At 39.4% G+C, this 27,691-nt stretch overlaps 1 protein-coding gene across 1 annotated transcript in view; it reads left to right on the top strand.

The window, feature by feature from the left end:
• The window catches only part of DGKH (diacylglycerol kinase eta), a 204,703-nt gene that overhangs the window by 6,778 nt on the left and 170,234 nt on the right, over nucleotides 1–27,691 (top strand). The window contains exon 2 of the mRNA XM_054586384.1: nucleotides 822–1,025. Within this exon, the coding sequence (XP_054442359.1) occupies nucleotides 822–1,025 (204 nt within the window). The remainder of the gene's footprint in view (nucleotides 1–821; nucleotides 1,026–27,691) is intronic.

Raw genomic sequence — 27,691 nt, 5'->3', positions numbered from 1 at the left:
GGAGTGGAACCTCCCGGAAAATGCTCTTCTCTTCCGTGTGCGCCGGATGGGAGTCGGGGTGGCCCAGAAACTGAGTGCCACTGTCGGGAGCGCTGAGAGGAAGGACCTGAACCCCAGGCACAGGCGGGAGAGGTGTGGTTCATTGGAGAAAGGCTGGGGGGTCGCGAGACAGGCCAGGGGTATCGTAAATGCATTTCGCGGGCGGAGGATACCTTTGTTTAGCGGGAACTGTGCGGAGAGGCCCAAGTGTCTCAGGGGAGATTCTGGGTCCAGGAGGTAACGGGGTGCACCCAAAGGAGTCGGGAGGAAACTCTAGGTTCCTGTTCTACTCCAGGGGCCGTTATACTTCTGCTGCCCGTAAACCGAAGGAGGGAGCATCCACACCGTCGGGTTTTGGGGGGGCCGCTGCGGAGGTTTCATCCCCCTCCCATCCCCTCGGCGCTCGCGTCCATCCTGGGGACTCCAGACCCTGGGGGAGATGGGAGGTTGTCCTATTCCTTCAGTCACCCCCATCCTCTCTCCCCGCGCTAGTTGTATTATGGGTCAGGCCCCCAGTACCATCCCGAGGCTGGATGCGCAGGGGTCTCAGGCGTGTTCTTAGTGTCCCACCGCAGTCGCCACTTTGGCAAGACCAGGGCGGAGGAGCCGGGCGGTCCCTGCGAGGAGGGCGCCAGAGCCGCGCAGACCCTTCCCCGGCTGCGGCCTGGGGGAACGGAAGATGGCGTCGGTAGCTGGGCGCGGGGCTCCGGGGCCCGGCTACGGCAGAGCCCACCTACTGACCGCCGCCGCCGCCCCCGCCGGGCGGTGCTGTGTCCCCGCAGGAGTCGGAGAGGATGGCCGGGGCCGGCGGCCCACACCACCCTCCGGGGGCCGCGGGAGGAGCGGCCGCCGGGGCTGGCGCCGTGGTCACCCCCGCCGCTGCCTCGGCGGGGCCCGGAGAGGATTCGTCCGACAGCGAAGCGGAGCAAGAGGGACCCCAGAAACTGATCCGCAAAGTGTCTACCTCGGGGCAGATCCGGACCAAGGTGAGGCGGGCTTCAGGGGAGCGTAGAAGGCGGGACGCAGTAGGGCGGGGACTAGAGAGACGGCGCCTAGGGCTCTAGGAGCGCCTGCCGCTTCCCGGTGCGTGGGGAACAGAGGTGGGGGCGGGGCCGGGGCGGGGCCGGGGCGGGTCCCGCAGGAGCGAGACCGCCGCGCCCCTGGAAGGGATTCCCGGGCCGCCTGTGGGAGGCCGCAGGGGCGGACTCCGGGGGCGCCTGGCGGGCAGAGGCGGAGGAGACGTAGAGCTGCGGCTCGGCCGGAGCGTGGGAAAAGGAGGCGCTGTTTAGAGTTCTCATTCAGGGAACTTAAAAGGAGTCTTATTTTTTGTCCTCCGTGCCGAGCAGTGGTTCGGTGGTGTGTTCGCGTTGTGCAGGAAGAGGAGGGTAGGCCTACGAGCCAGGGCGGCAGTGCCCCACCTTCCTTCCTTGTGGGCAGCAGCCTGTCCCTTCCCCGGCCCACTCTGACCGGGTGGACGGGTGGCACTGCACAGTCCCTTCGCCTCCTGCTGCGGTTTGGAAGGCGGAAGCCTTGCGCAACGCCACTGGTAAATGATGCTCTCGGTTATCCGCTCCCTGCGCTGCGCAAATAGCAGGCCGGGCTTTCCAGTCGTAGTTTCCCGTTAAGTGCAAAGTTTAAATTTTGCCAACATATCCATGGTTACTTTTAATAATGAAAAATAATCTCTTAGTATTATATGGAGATTAGCATGTAGTGTTACTCTTGTTATCTAGAAGATACTTTTGATCTGTGAGAGATCAAAGTTGAGAGTTTTCATTTGATTGTGATCATACAGGAAATACGTAGGACTGAAGGATTATTTATACATTCTAATTGTCATCATAGTTTAAAAACCATTGCACGGAGAGTCTGTTATCCCTGGGAGACTTTAATGAGGAATTGGAAAAATCAACTAATAAAATCATTGAATTTGTGTTCTGCGAAGGTTAATTTATTCTATACTTTTATTAGAATTAGTTTTCTAAGGTCAGTAGACCCCCTATTTGAAAATATAACTTTTATTATATGCCTATGGAGTCATGTTTGTATTAGCCTGCCTCCTGTTTTTCTAAAATAAATATGTGCAAACGCACACACAATTTTTCACATTGTGGTTAGTAAAAAGGGATATGCTTTAGTCATTTTTTAAGAGCACATCTTATAATTCCTTTTAATAGTGAGACTTCTGAATTTTATACCATTTTTGATAAATTAAGGATACATGGTTTAATGTCTTTAGATGATTATGGCTAACAAGATAGGAACTTTCCTAACACTGCTTTTAACATTTGAAATCTTAATTTTTTGAAAAAAGTTCATAAAGCTTATTAATGGGCAAAACAGCAAGTTTTTAAAAACAGTATATTTTATATATTTATATAAAGTGGTTAAAATTCCATGCATACTTATATCAAAGTTATCCAGTAAATTTATACAGTTTGAAAGACAATTTAGAGATGGCTCTAATTTGAGTTAAGTCAAACAGCAAATTTATTGGGAGTACCACTAAGATTTGTAGATTTCACAAACTCATAGTAATAGCGAAGACTGTACTCTTTAAATTTGATATTACCTATGGTGTGAGGGAATAGCATATTAATTGAGACTAAGAGTAAATTCAGAAAGCACATTTACCATTAGTTTCTCACTTACCTTTGTGATAAAAATACTGAGCACATACATTTTACTGTGAATATAGATCATTAGTGATCATTAAATGAAACCTTCCTTAAATTTCCTGACACGTGTCTTGGCTGGTGTGGCACAATGGATTGAGTGCTCCCCTGCAACCCAAAGGCCCCTGGTTCGATTCCCCTGCTTGGGCACCTGCCTGGGTTGTGGGCAGGGTCCCCAGCAGGGGGCATGCGAGAGGCGGCCATACTTTGATGTTTCTCTCTCTCCCTTCCCCTCTCTAAAAATAAATAAATAAAATCTTTAAAAAAATTTCCAACCTGTGTAATTTCAGAAATTCTGCATTTTATTTTAGCATGTATAAGTGCATATAAGTTAATCAGCATTTTCATATAAAGACACCTGAGATCAGGGCCTAAAACTGCCAAGACCAGTGGACCTCAGTCTCCCTGCCTGCCCATATCTCCCAATCTTAGACTGTTCATGTATGCCACAAATCTTATCTGTTGCATTTCTTTAGCACATATACTGATTCTCAGGGAAGAGGGCAAGGGCAGAGAGGGATTTAATAGAATGAGAACTGCTAAATTTAATATTGGTTCCCACTCCTCAGTTGTGATCCAGATAATAGTTAAGGGAAAAGATCTTTAGAAAAAGACAGATACTCCCTTGATCTCCTCCACAGATATGTAAGATGGGAGATCCAGGAGAAGAAGAGGCCTGAGGACTAAGCCAAGACCTAGTGGTTTTTAATAAGACAGCAGTAGTGGTTCTTGCTCCAACATCCTGAACATAGAGAGACTACCATGTCTGACAGGTTGTGATTACTAGTCACATCTTTGATCCTGGTTGATTAGTAGCTTGGGATAGTGTGTGTGACACATGTATTCATACCTTTATGCACATACATGTGCTTGTATATGTATGCATATATATGGTCTGTATAAAGCATTTATGCATAGATGTACAGAGGGCCTACAGCAGAGTTACACATAGAGATAAAAAAAATTCTTGAATGACTGTATATCTTACATCCTTACATATAATGCTTCATATATATGGGTATTGTTAAAACATAGTGTTTATTTTAGTTGCCTTTCAAATCCTTAGAGTCATAAAACTGTCTGGACTCTAGTTTAGGTTTAGAGTGAAAAAACTTTAAGTACCATATCTGAAGTGTTATTTTTTTGTTGTAAATACTGGTTAATGTTTTAAATAACTTGAATGTTAGTAAAGAAATGTATTGTGACATTTGAAAAATGTCCAGACTTTTTTTAATCAAAAAAGTAATTCATCATATAGTAAGACATTCAAAGAGTGTGCAAGGGGATGTTTGGCGAATAGAGGATATCCAGTGCAAAGAAGTCTCCCTCTCACCCCAGACTTTCTAATTTCCCTCTCCGGGGACATTTTCTTGATGTACTTTTAGAAAATTTTTATGCACACACATGTATTTCTTTAAAAGATACTAATAGGGACATTCTGTAGACATGCTGTGTCTTGTTTGTTTGGCAATACAATGTAGAGATCATTTCTTTTTAATGATGGCAAAGTATTCCATTATATTAGGTTGAACTATGTGCAGTTGCTATGTCAGTAGGTCAAAAATGGTCAAAAGTACAACGGTAATTGCCAGGGACTGGGAGGTGGGAGAAATAGGGAGGTGTCTGTCAAAGGTACAAACTTACAGTTATTAGGTGAGTAAATTCTGGGGATCTACTATGCAACATAGTGACTGTAGTTAATAATACTGTATTGTATACTTGAAATTTGCTAGGAGAATAGATTTTAAGCATTTTTACCACACACAAAACAGGTAACTATGTGAGATGATGGATGTATTAATTAACTTAATCAAATTATATATAAGCATGTACAATATCACTTGTCAGTTATATTTCAATAAAGCTGGAAAAAATGATGAAAATGGGAAATTTCATATGGTTCAGCCCAGCATGGTATATCTTCATTTAATTAACCAGTTCCTTATGGAAAGAAATAAGGGCTATTTTAGGACAACATTAATCTCAGGGTCTTTTTCCCCCCACTGGATATGATGAATTTTTAAGTGAAGAATAAGACTAGCTGCTTTTAAAATTAGTGTGGTTAATAAAATCCTTATGTACTTTCTAGGGTCCTCCTCACATCGCCATATATGTCTCTTTGTTATCCATTTTCCCCTGGTGTCTTTGTCTTTGGTGTCCTTTCTCTGTTTTTCACATGATTTCTTTCTCTGTAACAGCTTAGTGTAATTTCAGGTAGTTTCATCTAGCTATCCAGGTGCTAACTATTTTATGGTTGCCTCTATTTCTCCAAAGGGGGAAAAGCATCCATAAAAGTAGAAATAGTGTTGATGTGGGGAAGCCAAAAGGAGCTGTAACTCCTATCTTTCTCTTTACCCTTGGCTGTTATTCCTAAAGTCCTAATCCTGTCCTGAGGTGGTTGATTTTACATTCTGATTTATGATTGTAGAGAATTCCACAGGTATTTCCTGAGAATGAGACATTCAGAAACAATGCCAATACAAACTCTGGCCAGCTTGATTTTGAACATGAATGTGAAGGAGGATGTGTTTGCTTTTTATTCACCCATAAATACTGTAGCCTTTCATTTTGAAGGGAATGGCTGGAGGAACCTTTGGTCGGGTTTATGGTCTAGGATTGTTCACCAATTATAAGTTAAATAGTATAAACAAATGGAAACTGTCTCAATTACATTTTCTGAACATTGACTCTTGACTGCCAAGGTCTGGATGCTTCATATATCAGAATTATATCCTAATGGGTTTATTATGGTCTCATTTATTTTTTGACATTTACATGTCTCCTACAGTTAATTTTGAATGTCCATAACTGAATCTAAATTTAGGTTAAACCTGCCTAAGTAAAACGCTGGAAAGCTCTTCAGAACTTTGCAGCATTATACCTGGAGTCAGATATCTCTTATGTGGGAGGTGGGGATGGGTGGGGCGGTGGGGAGTGGTGAGGGGAAAATGGACACAACTGTGCTTGAACAACAATAAAAAGAAATACTACAGAAAAGAGAAAGACATCTTCTTAAGCCCATTAAAAAAAGAATAATCGCCACATTTTTCTTTTAGTACCTTGGTTATAATTTAACATGAGGATATATGAATACACTTGTGTACCTTTATGGTAAGACAGTATATGGAAATATTGATTTGTATTTTTTACTGCTTTATGAGATGCAGTTTGTGCAATTAAAACATTATCTTTTATCATAAACTGTAGATAAGTAGACTAGAGAAGAATTGCTTAGTGTTTTTCAAATTGTGGCAGCCCATTACTGGGTCATGGTGGTTTCACATCCAGCATTTAAAACAGAAACAGCCTAGATAGAAAATATTATTTAAAATGTTTACCCGCAGTTCTGGGTGGAATCACTGGATTGGATAATGATCCAAACAGGATGAGAAACCAAGACATGGACAGAAAATTGTTAAGAAATGCGAATGAAGTAATATTGACAGGTTTATTGTTCAGAAACTCAATGTGATAGGAGAGGCAAATAGGAACTTTTACATTTTAATAGGTGATGAGCAGGAAAATATCTTGAAAAAATAAGAATAATTAACATTCAGCTAGGGCAGAAGTCGGCTCTTTCCATAAAGGGCCAGATGGTAAATATTTGCTACTTTGTGGGCCATAAAGTCTGTGAGACAAAACTACCCAACTCTCCTGTTGTGTAAAAGCAGCCAAAGACCGTAGTTCAGTGAGTGAGTGTGGCTGTGTGCCAATAAAACGTTAAGGACACTGAAATTTGAATTTATAAAATTTTCATATGTTGAGAAATATCCTTTTTTTTAAGAAAAGCTATTTAAATATGTAAAGACCTTCTTAGCTTGTGGCTGTATAAAATTAGGTACCAGAAGTATATGCCCATAGATTTGGCTTATGGGAGGCAGTTGCTGACCCTTACTCTAGATTATGGAAAATTAGGTTTGCAAAGGGCTCTGAAGTTAAGGTGCTGTTAAATTCAGCCAGCATTTAAGGGACCAAATAAAGCTAGATTTCAATCCATTTAAAAATCTCATCTTTGTAGAACATTTTATTTTTAGCTTCGTTTGCGTCTTTGCTTCCATTTTAATGTGAACTAAATATAGACTGGAAACTTTGAGTCTTGGTACAGTAATATATGGTATAACAGCTTTCTTTCCACTTTGATTGCCAGTGAAACATGATATCCCATTATTAAAGATAAGAGACATAATAAATAATTTACCAAACCTTTACATATAACTTAAGATGCATTATTTGAAAGTACCTAAATTTAGAAAGCTTTCACTTAGCTCAAGGTTGCATGTTTGCTGCTGTGGTGGGAGTTGATGGAAGGTTATGTGAAACTACTATTGTAAATGACTCGGGGCTCCTTTCTGTTTCTAGGGTACAGTACTTCACTCATATTGGATCTGTTAGGCTTTACTTATTCAGGAAATGTGTTTATAAGCAAAGGTTTTAATTAAAGAGTTTGTTTTATGTCTTAAAAATAGACCTTCACAAAGACCATAACATGTTAGGAAATTACATTTTCCCTCGGTAAATGTGTTTGGCCTTGTTAGGTACCAAGTATTTTTCTCTGTGAATATATAGTTACTTGAAAACACATTTGTATTTTTGACTTTAAGTGGCTTAACATTATCAAAAACCATTATTGACAGTAGCCTTAAGTTAGGAGTCAGTGTACATTGTTTCTATTTTAGATTGTTGCTTATTTTTGCAAATGAACATATATGGTAATAATTTCCTCCCCTATGTTTTTTGTTATGAGGATATTTGGAAGGCTGTTGGGCTCTTGATTAATATCACGGGAATACAACTAACTTGATCAGGTGTGGAGCTGGAATTTCTAGTCTCCGTACAATGCTGTTTGAATTACCAGGACATTTTCAAACCACTAGAATATAGTTTAGTATAATAAATCTTTTTTTATATAAGCTTGGAGCATTTATGTCAGAAATTTAAAAATGCCTTTCTCCGAAGCATTTTATTGTTCATACAGTAATTTTATGCATGATTTTCTCTAACAGTGGTGTAAAATTATCTGAACTTTACAAATACTAAAACTACGACTGAGTTTGACTCTCTGCTGAGAAAATGGCAGGCCTGGAACTCAAAAGCAGGTCTTCTACCTACTGTACCATCATCCCTTGGCACAGTGGATACAATGGGCGGGGTCCAGGTGCCTCCTTTGAGTGGTCCCACACGCTTCTTGGGTTTGGACCTCACATCCGCAGTGTGTTGGTGCTGGTGCGAGCAGGCCGGGTCTGCGCTTCTCTCCCCCATCTCCCTTCCCCACTGCCTGCCCTCCTCCTCCTTTCCCTTAAATTCTCCCCCTTTTCTCCCTTCCCTTTCTCCTCCTTCCTACCTTCCTCTTTATTAGCATTTTTTAAAATCCGTGAACATCTTTCACCAATGTTTTAGGTTTCATAATGCCTTTTTGCACTTGAATCCCATGTTTTATGTGACATGTTTAAGAGTATATGTTTGAAAAATAAAATTGGGAATAAAATTTTCCGCTGAAATTTATATTAATTTTAATTATTGTTAGGAACATCGTGGAATTCTTTGAAAACATGTTTAGGACACGCTTAGAAGAACCTCTTATAGTTTCAAACTCTTCAAATAGGTTTTCAAAGAAAACTGTTAGTTTCACTTCCATAAGGAGAGATGCTATTTTCTAAAAGGTCATGATATAGTGTTAAAATGAATTATATGAAGTAATTTTCCTTTTGACCTATTAAGGCAGAGTTGAAGAAAAAATATGAGTAAAATTTATTTTTAACTAGCTAAGGAATGAAAATGACATTTTTGGGCCCAGATTTCATCCAGCTCCCTTTTATTTACATAAGGAAAAGTGCCAAGGTGTATATCTCAGTGGGTATACTATTTTGAGTTGGATTATTTGTACTAACTTATATAGTACTTTAAAATTATGTTATAATATTTCTATGTATATGAATATATAATATCTCTGTAATTTGTGAAACACAATGGACTCCCTTGAATCCGCTTTAGAACTAGAACAATTCCAGCATCATGCATTTACCTGTGTGCTGCTTCTCTTTTTTACTCCTTTGTTGCCCTTCAGTTCATTCAAAAGGGTTTTTATGGTGTTTCAAGCACTGTCATGGGTGCTGGGGATAGAGCTATATATAAAAAAAAATAGACAAACACTTCTGCTTTCACATAGCTCACATTTTAATGCAAGAAGAATTTATAAACTCATGTAAAATGCATAATATGTTAGAAGGTGAGAAGTACTGCAAAAAAAAAAAAAAATAAAGCATGAAAGGGAATGGCAGTGAGGTGCGAAACGGAAGACTTCCTGAGAAGGTGACATCTGAGCAGTGATTTTGAGTGAATGAGCCATGCAGACCTATGGGGAAAGAGTAGCTAGGCACAAAGAACAGTATCTGCAAACATCAAGAAACAGAAGCTACAACAAAGAGGGAGTAAGTGGGGTTGAAATGGGGTAGGAGTGGGTTTAGGGGGAGCAAGTAGAAAGTAGGATGTAAGTTAATTGCGTCAAACCATAAGGTACTGTAGAGAAAGAGTTCTTAGTGTGGGGTTCATGCACTCCGTAGCATGGATGGGGTTCAGAGGGCACCCCGAACTTTATGTGTATGTATCTCATAAGATAAAACCACTGATTTCAAAAGGGGAATTGCAAGACAGACTATAAAAAGTAGATGAAAAACATTATAACCATTCGTTGTCTTCCTTTGGAGAAATGCTAAAATTGAGGGCTGGGTTCAATGAAATAGAAGCAGCATAGAGTAGCAAGGTTCCTTGGACTAGTTAGGTAATGTTGGGTTCACTTCACCGCTCTTTCATGTACTGTTAGGTGACATTAGCCATGTTACTTAATGTTACAGAAAATGCCATGCCCATCAGTATCTGTTTCTCCTGTTCTTCCTGGCTTACCTTTAGACCTCATTTCCCCCTTGCAGATAGGTGGGGCTATGTAACTGCATTGAGGCCAGTGGAACATGAGTGGGAGTGATGTTTGCCACTTGGCCTCTAAAGCTGTTTTGGGGGCTGTCCATGCTCTGTCTCTTCCCTCACCAGCCAGCTAGATGTAGATTATCCAGTGGAAGGAGTTTGGGATCCTGAACAACTTCATGGAGCAGAGCCTCTATGCTCCTGCCCCCAAATCACATTGGATTGTGACACAAGAGGGAAAATAAGCCCCTGAGCTTTGAACTTTGTTTGCTAACAGCAGTTAGCATACTCTTACCAATAGACTTCATTTATCTGAACTTCAGATTTCTCATTTCCAAATGGGTATAGTGATTCCTATCTTGTGGGTGGTAATGAGGATTAAAGAAATCAATAAAATATAATTAGAAAAGAAATAAAGAGTATGTTTTTTTATCTGATTATTAGAATTATTTTAAAAATTGGTATAAAATTGCAATAACTCAGTTTTTCTTGACTCATGTATTTTCTAAATAATTTAATCAGTAGGAAATATAGACTGACTATTTAAGACTTGATAACACTATTATAACCTGCTCTAAATAAGAAATCTCTCTTTACAAAAAAGGGATCATATGCCCCATGATGAAACAACACACTAATATCTCATAATCGCCACAGAGATAAAACCTGAATCTGATCAGGCAGCTGGATCCTTCTGTTAATTTGCAGAAAATAAAGGCCAGAGGAACATGTACCATTGTTTGACTGAATGGTAACAGGGGTGGACAAATGGACAGATATGTGATAAATCAAATATAGAAAAATGCTAATTGTGGGATCTAGGTGCTGAGTATATGAGTGTGCACTATATAATTCATTCTGTTTGAAAATACTTATAATAAAGTATTGAAAAAAGGGAAAAAACCCATCATTGTTACACATCAGTATTTTATAATTAAAAAAAAATGTCTTTGCTACCATGAAGGACCCTTTGGATATAAGAAAACTGTACTGCAGGTGTAGTGAAGATAAGGCTACTCTATCTGATGATTTTAGTTAGGGCCAACCTGTTTGTAGAGTAATGTACATTACAAGGAAATAATTGTCCAGGTGGGCTTCTAGGTGCTTTCATTGCCAAATCTTGATCTTGAAGTGATCTTCCTTATACTTCCCAGTCTCCCGTTCCTCAATTCCTATTTTCTCCTCAGTCCACGCAGTCTGGTTTTTGCCCCTATCATTTCAGGAAAACTTTTACAAGGATCACTAATGATGTAATTGCCAAAATCCAGGGGTCTCTTTCTGGTTTTTACTTAAGTATATTCCTTTCCAGTTTTGACACTGTTGATCCTCTTTTCTCCCCCTCACATCTTCCCCTTTTGCTTTCAAGATTTAAATTTCTACTTACCATTCTTCTATGTTTTTACTGCCTCTCTCTATCCCTGATTCCCTTTGCAAATGCTAAATGTTTCTGTTTCCTAGGATTCTATTCTAATTCGATTTGTGTCTTCCTTAGTGGATCTGATGGATTAGATTAGGCTTCAACTATCAGAGTGTACCAATCTTTCTCTGTCCTGAGATTTGGACCTGTGTTTCCCTTGCCTACTAGCCATTTAACCGTAGTGAGTTCTGTAGCCATCTCAGCCTCAACCGTTCTCAAACTGAGTAGGTGTGTGCACAGTTTTTCCACCTCTGGGCCAGAATTTGCTTTTATATCTTGTGGAAAGATTTGCCTTGTAGTTAACCTTGACTTTTTGTCTTGCTAATCATCTTCATGAACTCATTTGCTTTCAGCAAATATGCATTCAGTGCCTACTATGGGTAGGGAAAGTCCTGGGGTTTGGAGGATACAGCAGAGTACAAAGCTCAGTCAGCCTTCACTAAATTTGGTCAGTTCTGTATATTCATAAATCATCTCATTTAATCCTCATAATAAAACCAAGAAGTGGGTAGGTACAATCATCCTCATTTTAGAAACAAGGAATCCAAGGACTAGATAACTTGCCCAAGGTCACTCAGTTATCAGGTGACTTCTTTGTTGCCTTATTTAACTATTATGATATACTCTTCCTTTGTCTACTGTATGTATTTGTTGCGAGTTCATCTCTTCCTTTCCATTTCTATTGCTGCTTACCCTAGCCTTTATTTAACCTGTATCATTTATCCATTGGATTTTTCTCTCTGGTCATTCTCTATTCCTCTTCTAGAGTTATCATATAAAGGAGAAGTATGATCATAATATATTTTTAATAAACTCTTAGGTATTGCCCATTACTAGTGGGATAAAGTCTAAATTTCTTAGCACAGCTTGGTAGGTCTTTTTCAATATGATATAAATTACCTGTCCATTCAAGCAATATTTGAGTACTATTGTATGTGCTATAATGGCAAAATAACATAAAAAATCCTGTTTATGAAGCGTATTTCCTATTGAGAGAGAAGTTAATAAACATATAAACAAATATACAATATATCAGTATAGGGGAAGGGTCCTGCACAGCCACTCTGGGTCGCTGTTGCCATGGATGAGGAAATAAACTGTACCAGACACAATTTCCCTGTTGAGAGAAGAGATTGGCGATTCTCTCTAGTGGAGAATGCCCCAAGCCCTTCCCTAGGAGTGGTCTTTATTGAGAACGATATGCGCAGGGATATTCCACATGCATACAAAACCTGTCAATACATATCAAAAGACTATAGATAATAAATTGAAGAAATACAGGGGTTTGTCTTAAATCAAGGTCCGCCACACAAGTTGGCACCAGATGCTCATTAAGGCACAGTGTTTGGGGCTCAGAAATTATCCCCTTGCTGTGAGGTAAAACACCTGGTTTTTCCTTATGAGGGATGGGACTCAGAGCAAGCTTCAGTGGATGCAATATATTCTTTTGTGGGACTACAGTTCCCAGTGCCTCACAAATTGGTCCTCAACATCAGTACTCATTAACTCAAGGGCATTCTTAGCAAAGTAAGTTTCATAGGATTTAATGCATTTCTTTTCCAGGCCTAATAGTACTGGGGAACCGCCCAATTCAGTTCAGGGCTGTACCTGCCTTTGGATTGTTTCACTGACGGGCCAGGCAGCTGGGCAGAGCAGCCAAGAGACTTCTTTCAGATAGAATGAGAACTCTGGCCATGACAAAGCCGAGGGGGGAAGGTCTTTCCTTCTTTTTCCGTGTCCCCCAAGTCCTTCCCTGATGGCTCCCATACGACTGTGCCTGTCTTAGGCTGCTCCTGCCATTGAGGAGTCTTACCCGTCATTGACTAACCAGCTATCCCCTGGGGCCAAGCAGGGTGATATGAGGGAGACACGGGCTGTGCCCCTGCCAGGGGGACAGGTGGCCTATTTTCCCAAGGCCTCTTTGCTTAGCTCCAGCCTTGGGGCCCTCTTGCCTGTTGGCTAGGCTATGATTCCTGAAACCAGTCAGGACGGTTCCTAACATATCAGATGTTCACAAGCATAATGAAGGAAAATAAAACAGGTTGAGGGGGAGGGAGTGATGGAGTGGTGCGTGTGTGTGTATATGCATGTGTGTTAAGTATCTTGGTTGGTCAAGGAAGGACTCTTTTTGATGATGTAATATTTAAACAGACCTGAGCCATGCAGCTATCTGGTGTCAGAGTGTCCCAGGTAGAGTCAGTGCCATGGTATTCTAGTTGTTTTCTGTCACTGTCATCCTATGGCCAGTTATGTCAAGCTCTTCCTACCTCCAAGTGTTTGCACGAATTATTTCACTGACCTGGAATACCTCCTATTTCCTTTTTTACTGTCTGATGTATTTTTATATACTATTATTTCCCCACATTTCTGAAAAAATTTAAGTGGTTTACATTCACTACTGTGTATCAAGCTTAGGTAAAATATAGACAGACTGTGAGACCAAGAGGAAGGTTAGCAGGTTGGTCTGCAGAGCAGGTTGTCTGTTCTCTCTCTCTCTCTGTCTCTCTCTGTATATATGAGTATATTTAAAGATGAGTTATGAATTCGGCTCCCAAGTTTTCTGGAAACCAAGGCAACAAGCTCATTTACAAAATTTTTATTGTCAGTGGTGAAAAAGCCCTCTAGATTTTAGCAGGAAAAATAGTTTTTCTAGTTCCCAAAGACATGTGTTGCCAGTCTTCCACATGGGAGTCACAGAGGGATGAAGTACACATCCCCTTTGCATATATCATAGCACAGACATGAGCAGTGTTTTTATCACATCACCCTTGTAAGTTCTGGATATAATCCTAACTGTAACTTCCTGACAACACTTCTGTAGGGGGACTTGAGTAAGGCATTTTTAGTTATGGCAAAATCCAGTCATAAAAACCAAATTATTTTTGAAGAGTGAATAAATGGCATGTACTTCAGACAATCCTCTCGTTAAAATGGGCATCTGCTGAAATACTTTCAAAGTATCATAGAACCTCAGGTTATCTGCTATTTTTATTTGTTCAGGTGCAATTGATAAGAGGGGATTGAGTAGTTGTTCTTAGATAATATGGGTAGAAAAATATGATGTTTCTTGGTGGTTCTCTACTTCATATCTATAATAAAATGGTTCTATAACTAGGTTTTAAAAATACATGTCTAGGATTTCCAGTCAAGATGGTGGCCTAGGTAAACAAGACTTGCCTCCTTGCATAGCCACATCAGAATTACAACTAAACTATAGAACAACCATCAATTAGAAATGTCAGAAATCAAGATGAATGGAAGTCTGATACCTATAGTATTAAAGAATGCATCCAGACTGGTAGGAAGGTAGGGGAGATGTGGAACAGTTTGGTCCCAAATCCATGTGTGATGAATAAAAATTCAGGAGGGATATCTCGGGAGCAAGGAGTGCCAGTCCTTCACCTGGCCCCCCAGCCCAGGGTTTCATTGCCATTAAGATAAGTTCCTAGAGCTTCCGGCTGCAAAAACCAGCAGAGATTGAGTTGGTGGAAGAAACTTCTGGAGCCCCAAGCAGTTCCTCTTAAAAAACTCATACACAGACTTACTCTGACTCACTTCTTGTCAGCTCCAGCACCCAGGTAGCAGCTTGAAAGGCACCAGTGGCATACAGGGAGGAACTGAAGTGTCTGCTATCAAGGTGAGAGCTGGGAGACAGCTTTCAACCAGATAAAAAGGTGGGCAGAGGCCATTGTCCCTTTTCTGAATCCTCCCCTCCACAGAGCCACAGAGCCAGCAGGTGGATGTCATATCTGAGACTCCATCAACCTGTCTAACACTGTTAGCTCTGCCCTGGAGATCCCCTGAGACTCCATCTCATTCAACTTATGGGCCCACCCAAGCTGTAAACAGAGACTTTTCCATATGAATGGTTGGCCTTTTTCTTGCTTCACAACTTCCTAATCCTCTCAAAAAAGCAACAGTGAACCTCTAGCTCCTAGCCCCTATACTACTTACTAAGTGTCACTAGGCCTGGCACTAGCAGCAGACAGCCAAGATTCACAGCTTGGCTTCAGCCTGGGAATCTTCAAGCATAGTCCAAGTAGCAGCCATCTCAGACTGCTTTGTAAGCCAAGCAAGGTGGCCCTGGGCAAAACACAGATGGGGGCCTGTATCACCTGGGAAACCCCAGAGCCTGCGCACCTAGTAGAGAGCTATAGACCATGTTGGAGCACCACCACTCTGCCCCTGTACAGCTGATCCTCCACGGAGGGCAGAGGTTGGTGGTCAGTGGTCACAGCCAGTCCTTGCAGCTGACTACCCTGGGTAAATCTCTCCCATTGACCTGCCAACAGCAATCAAGGATCAACTACAAGAGGGAGGTGTACTCAGCCCACATGATGGGCACACCTCAAGTACCCAGCTTAGGTGATAGGGGAGGCTGTGCCACAGGACCCTACAGGACACCTACTATATTAGGTCATGCTACCAAGATGGAGTCATTGCAGCTCTACCCAATTCATAGAAACAAACAGGTACGCTGCCAAAATGAGGTGACAAAGAAACATGGCCCAAAAGAAAAAACAGGTCAAAACTCCAGTAAAAAAACTAAAGGGAGATAAGTAATCTATTAGATACAGAGTTCAAAACACTGTTTATAAGGATGCTCAAGGAACTTAGTGAGGTCCTCAACAGCATAAAAAAAAAAATCCAGTCAGAAATGAGGGATACACTAATTGAAATAAAGAGCAATTTATATGGAAACAACAGTAGAGTAGATGAAGCTGAGAATCAATGATTTGGAACGTAAGGAAATAAAAAGCAGTCAGAAGAACAAGAAGAAAAAATAATTTCTTAAAAAAGGATAGTGTAAGCAGTCTCTGGGACAGCTTCAGTCATACCAACATTTGCATCACAGAGGTGCCAGAAGGAGAAGACAAAGAGCAAGAAATTGGAAATCTATTTGAAAAAATAGTGAAAGAAACGTTTCCTTCAGTGTGGTGAAGGAAATAGACATGTAAGTTGAGTAAGCACAGAGAGTCCCAAACAAGATGGACACAAACAGGCCTCACACCAAGACACATCATAATTGCCAAAGGTTAAAGGTAAAGAGAGAATCTTAAAAGCAGCAAGAGAAAAGAAATTAGTTACCTACAAGGGAGATCCCATTAGACTGTCAGCTGATTTCTTAAACTTTGCCAGCTAGAAGGGAATGGCAAGAAATATTCAAAGTCCTAAGAGGCAGGAATTTACAGCCATGATTTTTCTACTCAGCAAAGCTATCATTCAGAATTGAAGGGCAAATAAAGAGCTTCCCAGACAAGAAAAAACTAAGGAGTTCATCATCACGAAACCATTATTACATGAAATGTTAAAGGGACATATTTAAGAAAAAGATCAAAACTGTGAGCAAGAAAATGGCAATAAATACATATCAACAATTGAATCTAAAAAACGAACTAAGCAAATAAGAACAACAGACAGAATCATGGATATGGAGAGCGGAGAGCGGTTGATGGTTGCTAGATGGGAGAGAGGTGTGGGGGAATGGGTGGAGCAGTGCAGGGATTAAGAAGAACAAATAGGTAGTTACAGAATAGCCATGGGGATGTAAAGTACAGTACAGGAAATGGAGTAGCCGAAGAAACCTATGCTTGATCCATGGACATGAACAACGCTGTGGGGATTGCCTGAGGGAGTCGGGGTGCTGTGTGGAGGGGGAAAAGGGTGGCAAAATTGGAACGACTGTAATACCGTAAGCAATAAAATATAATTTAAAACTAAATAAATACAAAAATAAATATAAAATATGTGTGCAGTGTTTTATGAGTACGTTGTAGAATAATAAGATGTGTATGTTTTAGGATATTATGAACACAGTGTTGACATAGACTCATGGGCTTCTGAAAATGTGTTGGGGACAGTTGCACAGTGTATCTAAGCTGTTCCTTGTTTGGAGAGAGCTGTGAGGATGAGCAGAGCAAGCAGGGGAAAAGCAAATGCAAAGGCCCTGAGGTGAAAACATCCCTGACATAGTCCAGAAATCTAGGATGTTAAGAGTGGTTGGAGCAAAGTTAGGGAAAGAGGGGGAAATACAGTTAAGTAGCAGGAAGAACCATCAGAGGGGTCAGGGAGACAAACAGTAAATAGATTGTTGTGGTGATTTCTGTGAGATAAGAATACATTTTTAGCACAGTAGCTGGCGCATAATTAGCATTTAATAGCACTATTTAGTAATATTAAAGTAATACAATTGCTGTTATATAGCTAGTTTGATCTTTAAAATAAAATCAGCATCTAAGACAAACTCTTAAGAAGATAGAGAAATGAAGCAATAGGTAGAAGAGGGATCTAGGGGTCAAATAAGGTTTGTTTTTTTTTTTAAGTGAATTTTTTTTTTTAGGGGATCGAAGAGTATGTTTGTGGTCTGAGGAGAATAATCCAGTTGAGAAGAGAGATTAGATGATGCAGAAAAGAGAGGAAAATTACTGGAACGATGTTCTCAAATACGGGAGGCAGGATGTGACCTTCCGAGGAGCTGTTCTTTATGGGAGCAAGACAGTTTAGTCACAGTATACAGTAGATGCAGGTTAGGTAGGTGCTTTTGGCAGTTCTTTTGTCATTTTCAGTTCTCTAGGTGGAACAAGAAGCCAGAGTCAATACAGAAGATACTAGAACTCTGAGGAGAGAGGGAAAGGTATGAAATACTTGAATAGGAGAGTGCAAGAGTGAATGGAACTGAGAAATACAGTGTGGATATCAAGTGGCATTTAGGGCACTTTTGAGGTAGGTGACTGTAAGTCTAAGGTAAGCACTGTCAACCTTGCTATAGGGCCATGTTCACTTGTGTGGGTGAAGGCATGGAGTAAGCGGAGCACTGGGGAGCATTGGGTTGTGGTTTGTCTAGTTAAATATGACAAAACAAGAAGGGACACGGGAGATTGAGGTTAAAATGGCAAGTTCTGGAATTTATATTGGGTGGAGAATGAGCGCTTGAGACATACCGTAGGAAGTGAGCATGGATCTGAGCAGCTAAGGAAGAGTGGAAGAGAAAACCATTGCACAGAAGTAAACTTTAGTCATTAAAATTAAAGAAATAAAATAAAGACTACTAAAATAAGCTATACAGTTTTAATTATTTTAAGTATGATTTACAGATATATTTTAATAATAACTTTTGCTGGGGAAATCTCTAGATCACGTATGCATAGCTGATGTCCCTCCCTCAGTAAAATGCAAAGAATATTTTACTTGGGACGTGAAAAAGAAAGTTCCTCAAAGAAGTAAATACATCTGGTTTGGAATTTTAAAAACATACAAATGATAACCTAACATAAAATAAGTAACTCTTGAGTCCTAGTTTATGCTCTTATGATTAAATCACAGAACCTAAGTCCTAGTTTCCTCATAGGTAACTAGGAGTCTTTAGGCTCTGGTAAGGATTAAAGAGATAAAATCCTTAACTGAATGCCTCATAGTAATGCTTATAATTGTTAGCAATATATTCCAGAATCTTAAGGTGAATGGCACTTTTTCCAGAAGGTGCTACTCTATGTCCAGGTATGCACGTGAATGAGGTGCTAGTGAGATCTTTGGTCACAGTGAAAAAATTCCCATGGCTATTATGCCTTTGTCAGGCCAGAAATCAGCTGGTGGCTTGTAAACCTTTTTGTAGGTGGGGAATAGGAAGGAGATTTTATCATAAATCTAGTTTGAGATTCCACATAAGACCGGAAGAATGCTGAAGAAGATTCAACTTTTCCCCTGGTAACACCTCTTACCTTATCATCCAAATGTGTCACAATTCTCATTATTGCCATTTGAGTATTTATGGTCTTTCCCTTCCTCTTCTTTTTTAAAAAAAATATTTATTTATTTTTAGAGAGGGGGAGAGAGGGAAAAAGAGAGGGAGAGAAACATCAAATGTGTGGTTGCATCTCACACAGCCCCTGTTGTGGGCCTGGCCTGCAATCCAGGCTTGCGTCCTACCCTGGAAATCAAACCAACGACACCCCAGTTCACAGGCGGGTGCTTAATCCACTGAGCCACACCAGCCAGGGCATCCCCTCCTCTTCTTAAAGGAGAAACTCTGTAGCTTTTCGGATCAGCTCCTTCATTCTCTTTTGTATGGAACAGGAGAGTGGACATAAAAGAAGGAACAGGGAGAAATTCACTCCACAGCATTATTACCTTAAGGGCCCTAGTATATGTGGTGTAATTGAAGGGCTGGAGTGAACAGAGGAAATTACATGTGCTTGACTTTCCTGTCAAGACAAACTGAGCATACTACTTGAGATATTCCTGGGAAATATTTAGGTGAAAGAGGAGGACTGGGGTCCTGTGTGACCAAATAGAGAAAGTTAGTGAAATATGGTTTATTGTCATCACTGTGACCTCATGTATACCTACAGCCTGATAAAGCCTGGGAAATGATGTACACTTCAAATAACCATCCAAAGTATAATATGAGCACATAATCTATAAAATATTTAAATTATAAAGCAGTTGTATACCCATGTTCATAGCCGCATTATTCACAAGATTGATAGATAAACAAAATGTGGTACACACACACACACACACACACACACACACACAGATATTTTTCAGCTTTAACAAAGAGCAGGGATTCTGACACATGCTACAACATGGGTGAACCTTCAAAACTTTATAAATGGCATAATCGGGTCAAGAGAGTACAAGTACTGTATGATCCCACTTATATGAGGTACCTAAAGTAGTCAAATTCAGAGACACAGAAAGTAAAATGGTGATTTCCAGGGACTGGGGGAAGTGGAGGAATTGAGAGTTAGTATTTAATGGGTACAGACTTCCCAGTTTTGAAGATCGAAAGAGTTCTGTGAGTGGATGGTGGTGATGGTTGCACAGCAATGTAAATCGACTTAATGCCATGGAACTGCACATTTAAACATAGTCAAGATGGTAAATTTTATGTTAAATGTATTTTATCACAGTTATAACAAATTATAAAGCAAGCTTCATAGGAATGGCCCAGTAACTCAAATAATAATATTAAGAGAATTCTTTAGTGAGATAAAAGTGAAAAACTTTAGAAATGTACAAAACATCAAGACAACTGTGAAAATATTAAGAAAACTATGAAACTTTACTGAGGGACTAAAAGTATTTGGAGGCTAAAAATTTTACCCGATTTATCTGTAAGTTGCACACAATTATAAATACATTTGCTATTGGAATTTTGACTAACTTATTAAAATGATCTGAAAGATTGTAAAATAATATCCAGTTACACACTGAAAAGGAAGAGTAAGAAAGAGAGCCTTTATCAGTAAGATATAATTAAACAGCACAAAACTACCAAAAAAAAAAGGTGAATGTGGCTTTGAATTGGGAATAAACTGAAAGATCGCTGGAACAGAATACAAAGCCCAGAAACTTGACCATTAATATATAAGAATATATTTTATAATAAAGGTAATGTTTCAAATCAGTTGGGAAAAGAGGGATTACTCAATAACTCCTCTTGAAGCAACTGGCTCACCATTTAGTTAAAAAAATTGCAAGCCCAATCCCTACCTCACACTGCAGACTGCATACTTTCCAGATAAGTTAAAGATCAAACTTACAGTAAATGAATCATAAAAGCACTTTATATAGGTAAGTAATTGCATAGTTTCAGGGTTGGAGGTAATTTGAAAATCACACTGAAGAAGAAAACAACAAAAAAGCTTATTGAATCCTGACAATTAAAATTCATCATGAACCAATTTACAAGGCAAGCAATTTCCCTAACCACTTGAATTTTTAGCCAGGAAGATTATTTCTTTTCCCTTGTTTATGATACAAATGTTCAATAATAAAGTATTGGTTAAATATATATGTTATATGTATATAAAAAAAATCACTGTCCCATCAGGTACACAGTGCCTGGAAGGCATAAGGTATTTAGTAGGTACTGAGTAGGTAAATGAAAAAATAAACAAATGAATTTGTATCTTGTTGACATGGAAGATACTTACAATGTATTGGGCAGAAAAAAGGAGGTAAATAAATGTACCATGTATATTTACTCTGAGCCCCTTAGAAGGAGATATCAGAGCTATAGTGGTTTCTCCTTGTATTATGGAATTATGGGTGTTTACTCTTCCTTTTATTTCTATTTTTATTTTTTTACAAGTAACATGTTTGCTTTGTAAAATAAAACTTTTAAGTTTAGCTTTTAAATTTGGATGTAACTCATTACAGAAAAATACAAATAAAAGTTCTGAATTCTCATATACCAAGGGAATTCAAATATTGTTCAGTTTGTACTAATAAAATGTATCTGATAAATAGATGGCATAATATTTCATATTTCTGTAGGTGTATTAAACATTTCTGTAGGAATAACAAATGTAGATGATATTATTTACCTAGAAGCATGAGTTAATTTATGTTTCTATATAAAGGGATAATTTAATAATTTATCATTTCTGTTTACAGAAACAAAAAGCAAAACAAAAACAAAAAAATCCCTAGACATACTTACAAACATGATTACTCTAAAGATGTTATTGAGATGTTAGAAGCTGAAAGTCTGCATAGCCTAATATTTATTATAAGCGAAAGGTTAAATACTGATAATAAAATCAGTAGCTCCTAAGAAAGGTTGCGAAAATTTGCCAGATTTGTATGTAGATTTCTAAGCTGAACTTCCCTTAAACTGACCTAAGTTTTTAATGTTTCTTTAATAAATTAAATACTCTTTTTTTTATCTTTCTATTACAGTTGTCCTATTTTCCTCCGTTGCTCTCCCCTGCCCTGACCCCCGACCACAGTCAGTCCCCACCATGTTGTCCATGTCCATGGGTCATTTATACCCATTTGTTGATTAGACCCTTCTCCTTTCCCCCCTTAGCCCTCTTCTGCCTCCCTTCTGTCGTTGTTAGTTCCTTGGTTCCATGCCTCTGGTTCTATTTAGTTCATTTGTTTTGTTCAATAGGTTCCTCTTATAGGCGAGATCATGTGGTATTTGTCTATTACTGCCTAGTTTGTATCACTTAGCATAATAGTCTCCAGTTCCATTCACGCTGTCTGGAAAGGTAGGATTTCCTTCTCTTTCTGCTGCATAAATGATCCATCCTACAAATGTAGCACAGTTTTTTGATCCACTCATTTACTAATGGGCACTTAGGCTGCTTCCAGCACTTGGCTATTGTAAGTAATGCTGCTTATGAACATAAGGGTTTATAGGTTCTTTTGAATTTGTATTTCAAGATTCCTAGGGTATAATACCAGCAGGGGACTTGCTGGATCAAAAGGCAGTTCTGTTTTTAGTTTTTTGAGGAAATCCCATAATGTTTTACACAGTGGCTATATCAGTCTGCATTCCCACCAACAGTGCACTGGCGTTCCCTTTTCTTCATATCAGCACTTGTTTGTTGATTGGTTAATGATGGCCATTCTGACCAGTGTGAGGTGGTACCTCACTGTGGTTTTAACTTGCTTCTCTCTGATTGCTAGTGATGCTGAGCATCCTTTCATATGCCTATGGGCCCTCCATATGTCCTCCTTGGAGAAGTGTCTGTTCAGGTCCTTTGCCCATTTTTTAATTGGATTGTTTGTCTTCCTGGAGTGGAGTCATGTGAGTTCCTTATATGTTTTGGAGATCAAACCCTTGTCCGAGGTATTGTTGGCCAATATGTTTTCACATTTGGTTGGCTCCCTTTTCAATTTGGTGTTTTCTTTAGCTGTGCAGAAGCTTCTTAATTTGATATGGTCCCATTTGTTTAGTCTTCCCTTTATTTCCTTGCCTAGGTGATACATCAGCAAAAACACTGCTGCATGTGATATCTGAAATTTTATTGCCTATGTTTTCCTCTAGGACTTCTATGGTGTCACGACTTATGTTTAAGTCTGATATCCATTTTGAGTTTATTCTGGTATATGGAGTAGTTTCATTTTTTTTTTTTTTTTTTTGCATGTGATGTGGTGTTCTAGTTCTCCCAACACCATTTATTGAAGAGGCTATTTTTACTCCATTTATGCTCCTACCCCCTTTGTAAAATATTAATTGACCATAGAGACTTGAATTTATTTCTGGGCTCTCTATTCTGTTCCACTGATCTTTGTGTCTGTTCTTGTGCCAATACCAGATGGTTTTGATCATAGTGGTCTTGTAATGTAGTTTGATATCAGGCATTGTGACCCCTCCTACTTTGTTCTTTCTGAAGATTGCTGAGGCCATTCTGGGTTATTTTTGGTTCTGTATTGAGGTGGAGGGTAGACTCTGTCCAGCAGAGTACACTCCAGGTCATCACGGGTGGGGCAATTAAATAAGTTGTCCCAGACACTTTTCTCTTGGTCTGCCAGGGGAAGGCGTGGCACTTCCCTCTAGTGGAGAAGGTCCCTTCTCTTGAAGTGGCTTTTTTGAGAACCATATGCACAGGGGTATGGATGCAAAGCTCACCAATCAATGTCAAAAGACTATGTTTACAGAAAACAAATAGAGATCATAGATTACAATTGAAGGAACACAAGAGATTTGCCTTAGGTTGGGGTCTGTGAATAATGTAAATTTCCTTCCCAGCATGAGCCACTTATCATAGCTTTTGAGGGAAGAACAAAGCATGGTTCAAGGAATTTACTTCTAGGCCTGCTTTCCCCCTGGGAACTGACTGACCCAGTTTAGGACTGTACCTGCATTTAGTATTGCTTCAGCCTGAGCCATGTGGGAGGGACAGAGGCACCAAGAGATAAGGAGACTTCTTTCAGATAGAATGAGGACTCTGGCCACATCAAAACCTAGGGGTGAAGGTCTTTTTCCCCTACTCTGTGTCCCCAAAGTCCTTCCCCAATGGCCCGTAGGCAACTGTGCCTGTCTTAGGTTGAAACCCCTGCCATCGAGGAGTCTTACCCGTCATTGACTAACCAGCCATCCTCTGAGGCCAAACAGGGTGATGTGAGAGAGGCAGGGGCTGTGCCCCTGCCAGGGGGAAGGGTTTTGTCTCCTCAGTGGCCTATTTCCCCAGTGTCTCTTTGCTCACCTTCAGCCTTGGGGCCCTCTTGCCTGTCAGCAAGGCTACAGTCCCTGAAACCAGGCATGATGGTTCCCAACACCATATAAATTTTTATTTGTTCTAAATCATGAAGTATGTCATTGGTATTTAATAGGGATTGCGTTGATCTATAGATTGCTTTGGGTAGTATGGACATTTTAATGATGTTAATTATTCCAATCCATGAACACAGTATATACTTCCATTTATTTGTGTCTTCCTTATTTTCTTTCTGCAGTGTTCTGTGGCTTTCTGAGTACTGGTCTTTTACCTCCTTCATTAAGTTTATTTCTATGTACTTTATTTTTCTTGTTGCTATAGTAAATGGGACTTTTTCCCTAGTTTGTTTCTGATATGTCATTGTCGGTGTACAAAAATGCCTTCGATTTCTGAATATTGACTTTGTATCCCACTATTTTGCCAAATTCATGTATTAGGTTGAGTTGTTTTTTGGTGGTGACTATAGGGATTTCTGTGTACATTATCATGTTGTCTGCAAACAATGACAGTTTTACTTCCTCCTTTCCAACTTGGATGCCTTTTATTTCTTTTTCTTGTCTAATCACTGTGGCAGAACTTCCAATCCTATGTTGAGTAAGAGTGGTGAAAGCGAACACCCTAGTCTTGTTCCGGCTCTTAAGGGGAAAGCTTTTAGTTTTTTCCCATTAAGTATGATGTTGGCTGGAGGTTTCTCATATATGGCCTTTATTATTTTGAGGTATGCTTCCTCTATTCCCACTTTGCTGAAGGATTTTTATCATAAATCGGTGCTGTACTTTATGAAATGCTTTTTCAGCATCTATTGATACGATGTGATTTTTGTTTATGTGGTGTATTATGTTTATTGGTTTGCGAATATTATACTATCCTTGCATCGCTGGGATGAATCGCACTTGATCATGGTGTATGATCTTTTTAATGTATTGCTGGATCTGGTTTGCCAATATTTGTTGAGGATTTTAGCATCTGTGTACATAAGGGATATTGGCCTGTAGTGTTTTTCTTTGTTGTGTCCTTACGTAGTTTTGAAATTAGTGTAATACTAGCCTCATAAAAAGAGTTTGGGAGTTTTCCCTCTTTTTGAATTTTTTGTAATAGTTTGAGAAGGATAGGAGTTAGCTCTTCCCTACATGTTTGGTAAAATTTGCCTGTGAAGCCATCTGGTCCAAGGCTTTTGTGTACTGGTAGTTTTTTGATTACTGCTTCAGTTTCACTTAGTTGTTATCTATTCAGGCTTTCTGCTGCTTCTTGATTCTATTTTAGAAGATTATATGTTTCTAGAAATTTGCCCATTTTGCCCAGGTTGTCAAATTTCTTGGCATATGGCTGTTCGTAGTAATTTCTTACAGCCTTTTGTATTTCTGTCATATCGGTTGTAATTTCTCCTCTTTTGTTTCTGATTTTACATATTGGGTCCTCTCTCTTTTTTTTCTTGATGAGTCTTGTTAGGGGCTTGTCACTTTTGTTTACCTTTTCAAAGAACCAGTTCCTGGATTTCTGATCCTTTGAATTGTTCTTTTAGTCTCTATGTCATTTAATTCTGCTTTGGTCATGATTATTTTCCTCCTCTTACTCATTCTGGGCTTTTTTTGTTGTTCCTCCAGTTCTTGTAGATTTGGGGTTGGGCTGTTTACTTGTAATGTTTCTGTCTTTTTTAGGTAGGCCTGTATTGCTATGAACTTCCCTCGCAGGACTGCCTTTGCTGTGTCCCATAGGTTTTGGGCTGTTGTGTATTCATTTTTTATTGTTTACAGAAACTTTTTGATGTTTTCCTTGATCTCACTGTTAGCTCATTCATTATTTAATAGCATGTTGTTCAGTCTCCATGTATTTGAATGTTTTTGATTTTTTTCCTTGAGATTGGTTTCTAATTCCAAGCCATTATTATCCAAGAAGATGCTTGATATGATTTCAGTTTCCTTGAATTTGTTGAAGCTTGTTTTGTGTCCTACCATGTGGTCTCTCTTTGAAAATGTTTCATGTGTATTTGAAAAGGATATGTATTTTGCTTCTTCGTGGTGAAAGGTTCTGTATGTATCAATTAAGTTCATTTGATCTAGTCTTGTTCAGTGCCGCAATATCCTTGTTGATTCTTTGCTTGAAAGACATATTCACTGTTGACAGTGGGGTGTTAAAATTACCTATGATGAGTGTGTTGCAGTTGATATCTTTCATGGAGTCCTCCAAGGTTTTCCTTATATATTTGGGTGCTCCTGTGTTGGGTGCATATATGTTGAAAGGGTTACATCTTTATGGATTATTCCCTTAAGTATTACAGAGTGTCCTCCTTTGTCTCTTTTTATGACCTTTGTTTTGAATTCTATGTCATCTACTGTATTTATTGCTACCCCTGCTTTTTATTTCATGTGTATTTGCTTAGAATATTTTTTTCTATTCCTTCACTTTCAGTCTGTATAGATCCTTTGTTTTGAGGTGGGTCTCTTGTAGGCAGCATATATGTGGGTCATGTTTTCTTATCTATTCAACTACTGTATGTCTTTTGATTGGAACATTTATTCCATTTACATTTAAAGTTATTATTGATAGGTACTTATTCATTGATATTTTTTCCCTTTGTACCTGTGTTCCTTTCTCTGTTTTTCTTCATTTTCTTAAAGCAGTCCCTTTGGCATCTTTTGCAATCCTGGTTTGGTGAAGGTATGTTCTTTAAATGAGAGCCTTGCTGGGTAGAGCAGTCTTGGTTGCAGCCTTCGCTTTTCATTACATGGAATATTTCTTCCTATTCCTTTCTGGCTTGTGGTGTTTCTGTTGAGTAATTAGATGATAGCCTTACAGGAGCTCACTTGTACGTTACTAGCTGTTTCTCTCTTGCTGCCTCTAAGATTCCCTCTTTGTCTTTAAAGTTAGTCATTTTTAATTATGATGTCTCAGAGTGGCCTCTTTGTGTTCATCTTGATTGGGACCCTCTGTGGTTCCTGGATTTGTGTGACTTTTTCTCTCATGCAGTTAGGGAAACTTTCTGTCAGAACTTTTTCTACCCCTTGCTCCTCCTCCTGTGCCTTCTGGTATCCCTGTGAGATGGATATTATTACATTTCATGTTTTTCCTAAAGTTCCCTCAATTATTCTCGTTCTTTTTGAGTCTTTTCTTGTTTTGTTGCTCTGTCTAGGAATTCTTTTCTACCTTTTCCTCCAGCTTGCTGATTTGATTCTCTGCTTCATCTACCCTTCTTTTGATTGCTTCTATTGTGTTCTTCAGTTCAGCAATTGTATTCTTCATTTCCTCCTGGCTTTTATTGATAGCTTCTTTGTCCTTTTTCATGCTTGTGTAGTTTGCAGTAAGTTCCTTGTAGCTTCCCTGAAGTTGTAGTTCTCATTGAGCTCATTGAGTATCCTTATAACCATGATTTTGAATTCAATGTCTGATAGTTTCCTTGACTCAATTTTATTTAGCACTATTTCTGGAGATTCCTTCTTTCCTTTTGATTGGGGTTTGTTTCTTTTACTCCCCATTTTAGGTGACTCTTCTTGTTTGTTTCTGCTTCTTTGATCTGCTTTGACTCCCTGTCTTCATGGTATGATCTTCTGTGATAAGTGTACTGTGGGATTCAGTGGTGCGGTATCCTTGATCTCCTGAACTTGATGCTCTTGGGATGCCCTTTATGTCATGAACATGGACTGTCTGGTTGTAACTGGGTTTTAGTTTTTGTTGGTTTCTTCTTTGGT

Source organism: Pteronotus mesoamericanus, unplaced genomic scaffold, assembly GCF_021234165.1.
Source record: "Pteronotus mesoamericanus isolate MK-2021 breed Mesoamerican mustached bat unplaced genomic scaffold, CSHL_Meso_final contig_94, whole genome shotgun sequence".
Lineage (NCBI taxonomy): Eukaryota > Metazoa > Chordata > Mammalia > Chiroptera > Mormoopidae > Pteronotus > Pteronotus mesoamericanus.
Note: the sequence above shows the minus strand (reverse complement) of the source record. Positions and strands in the feature narration are given on the sequence as shown.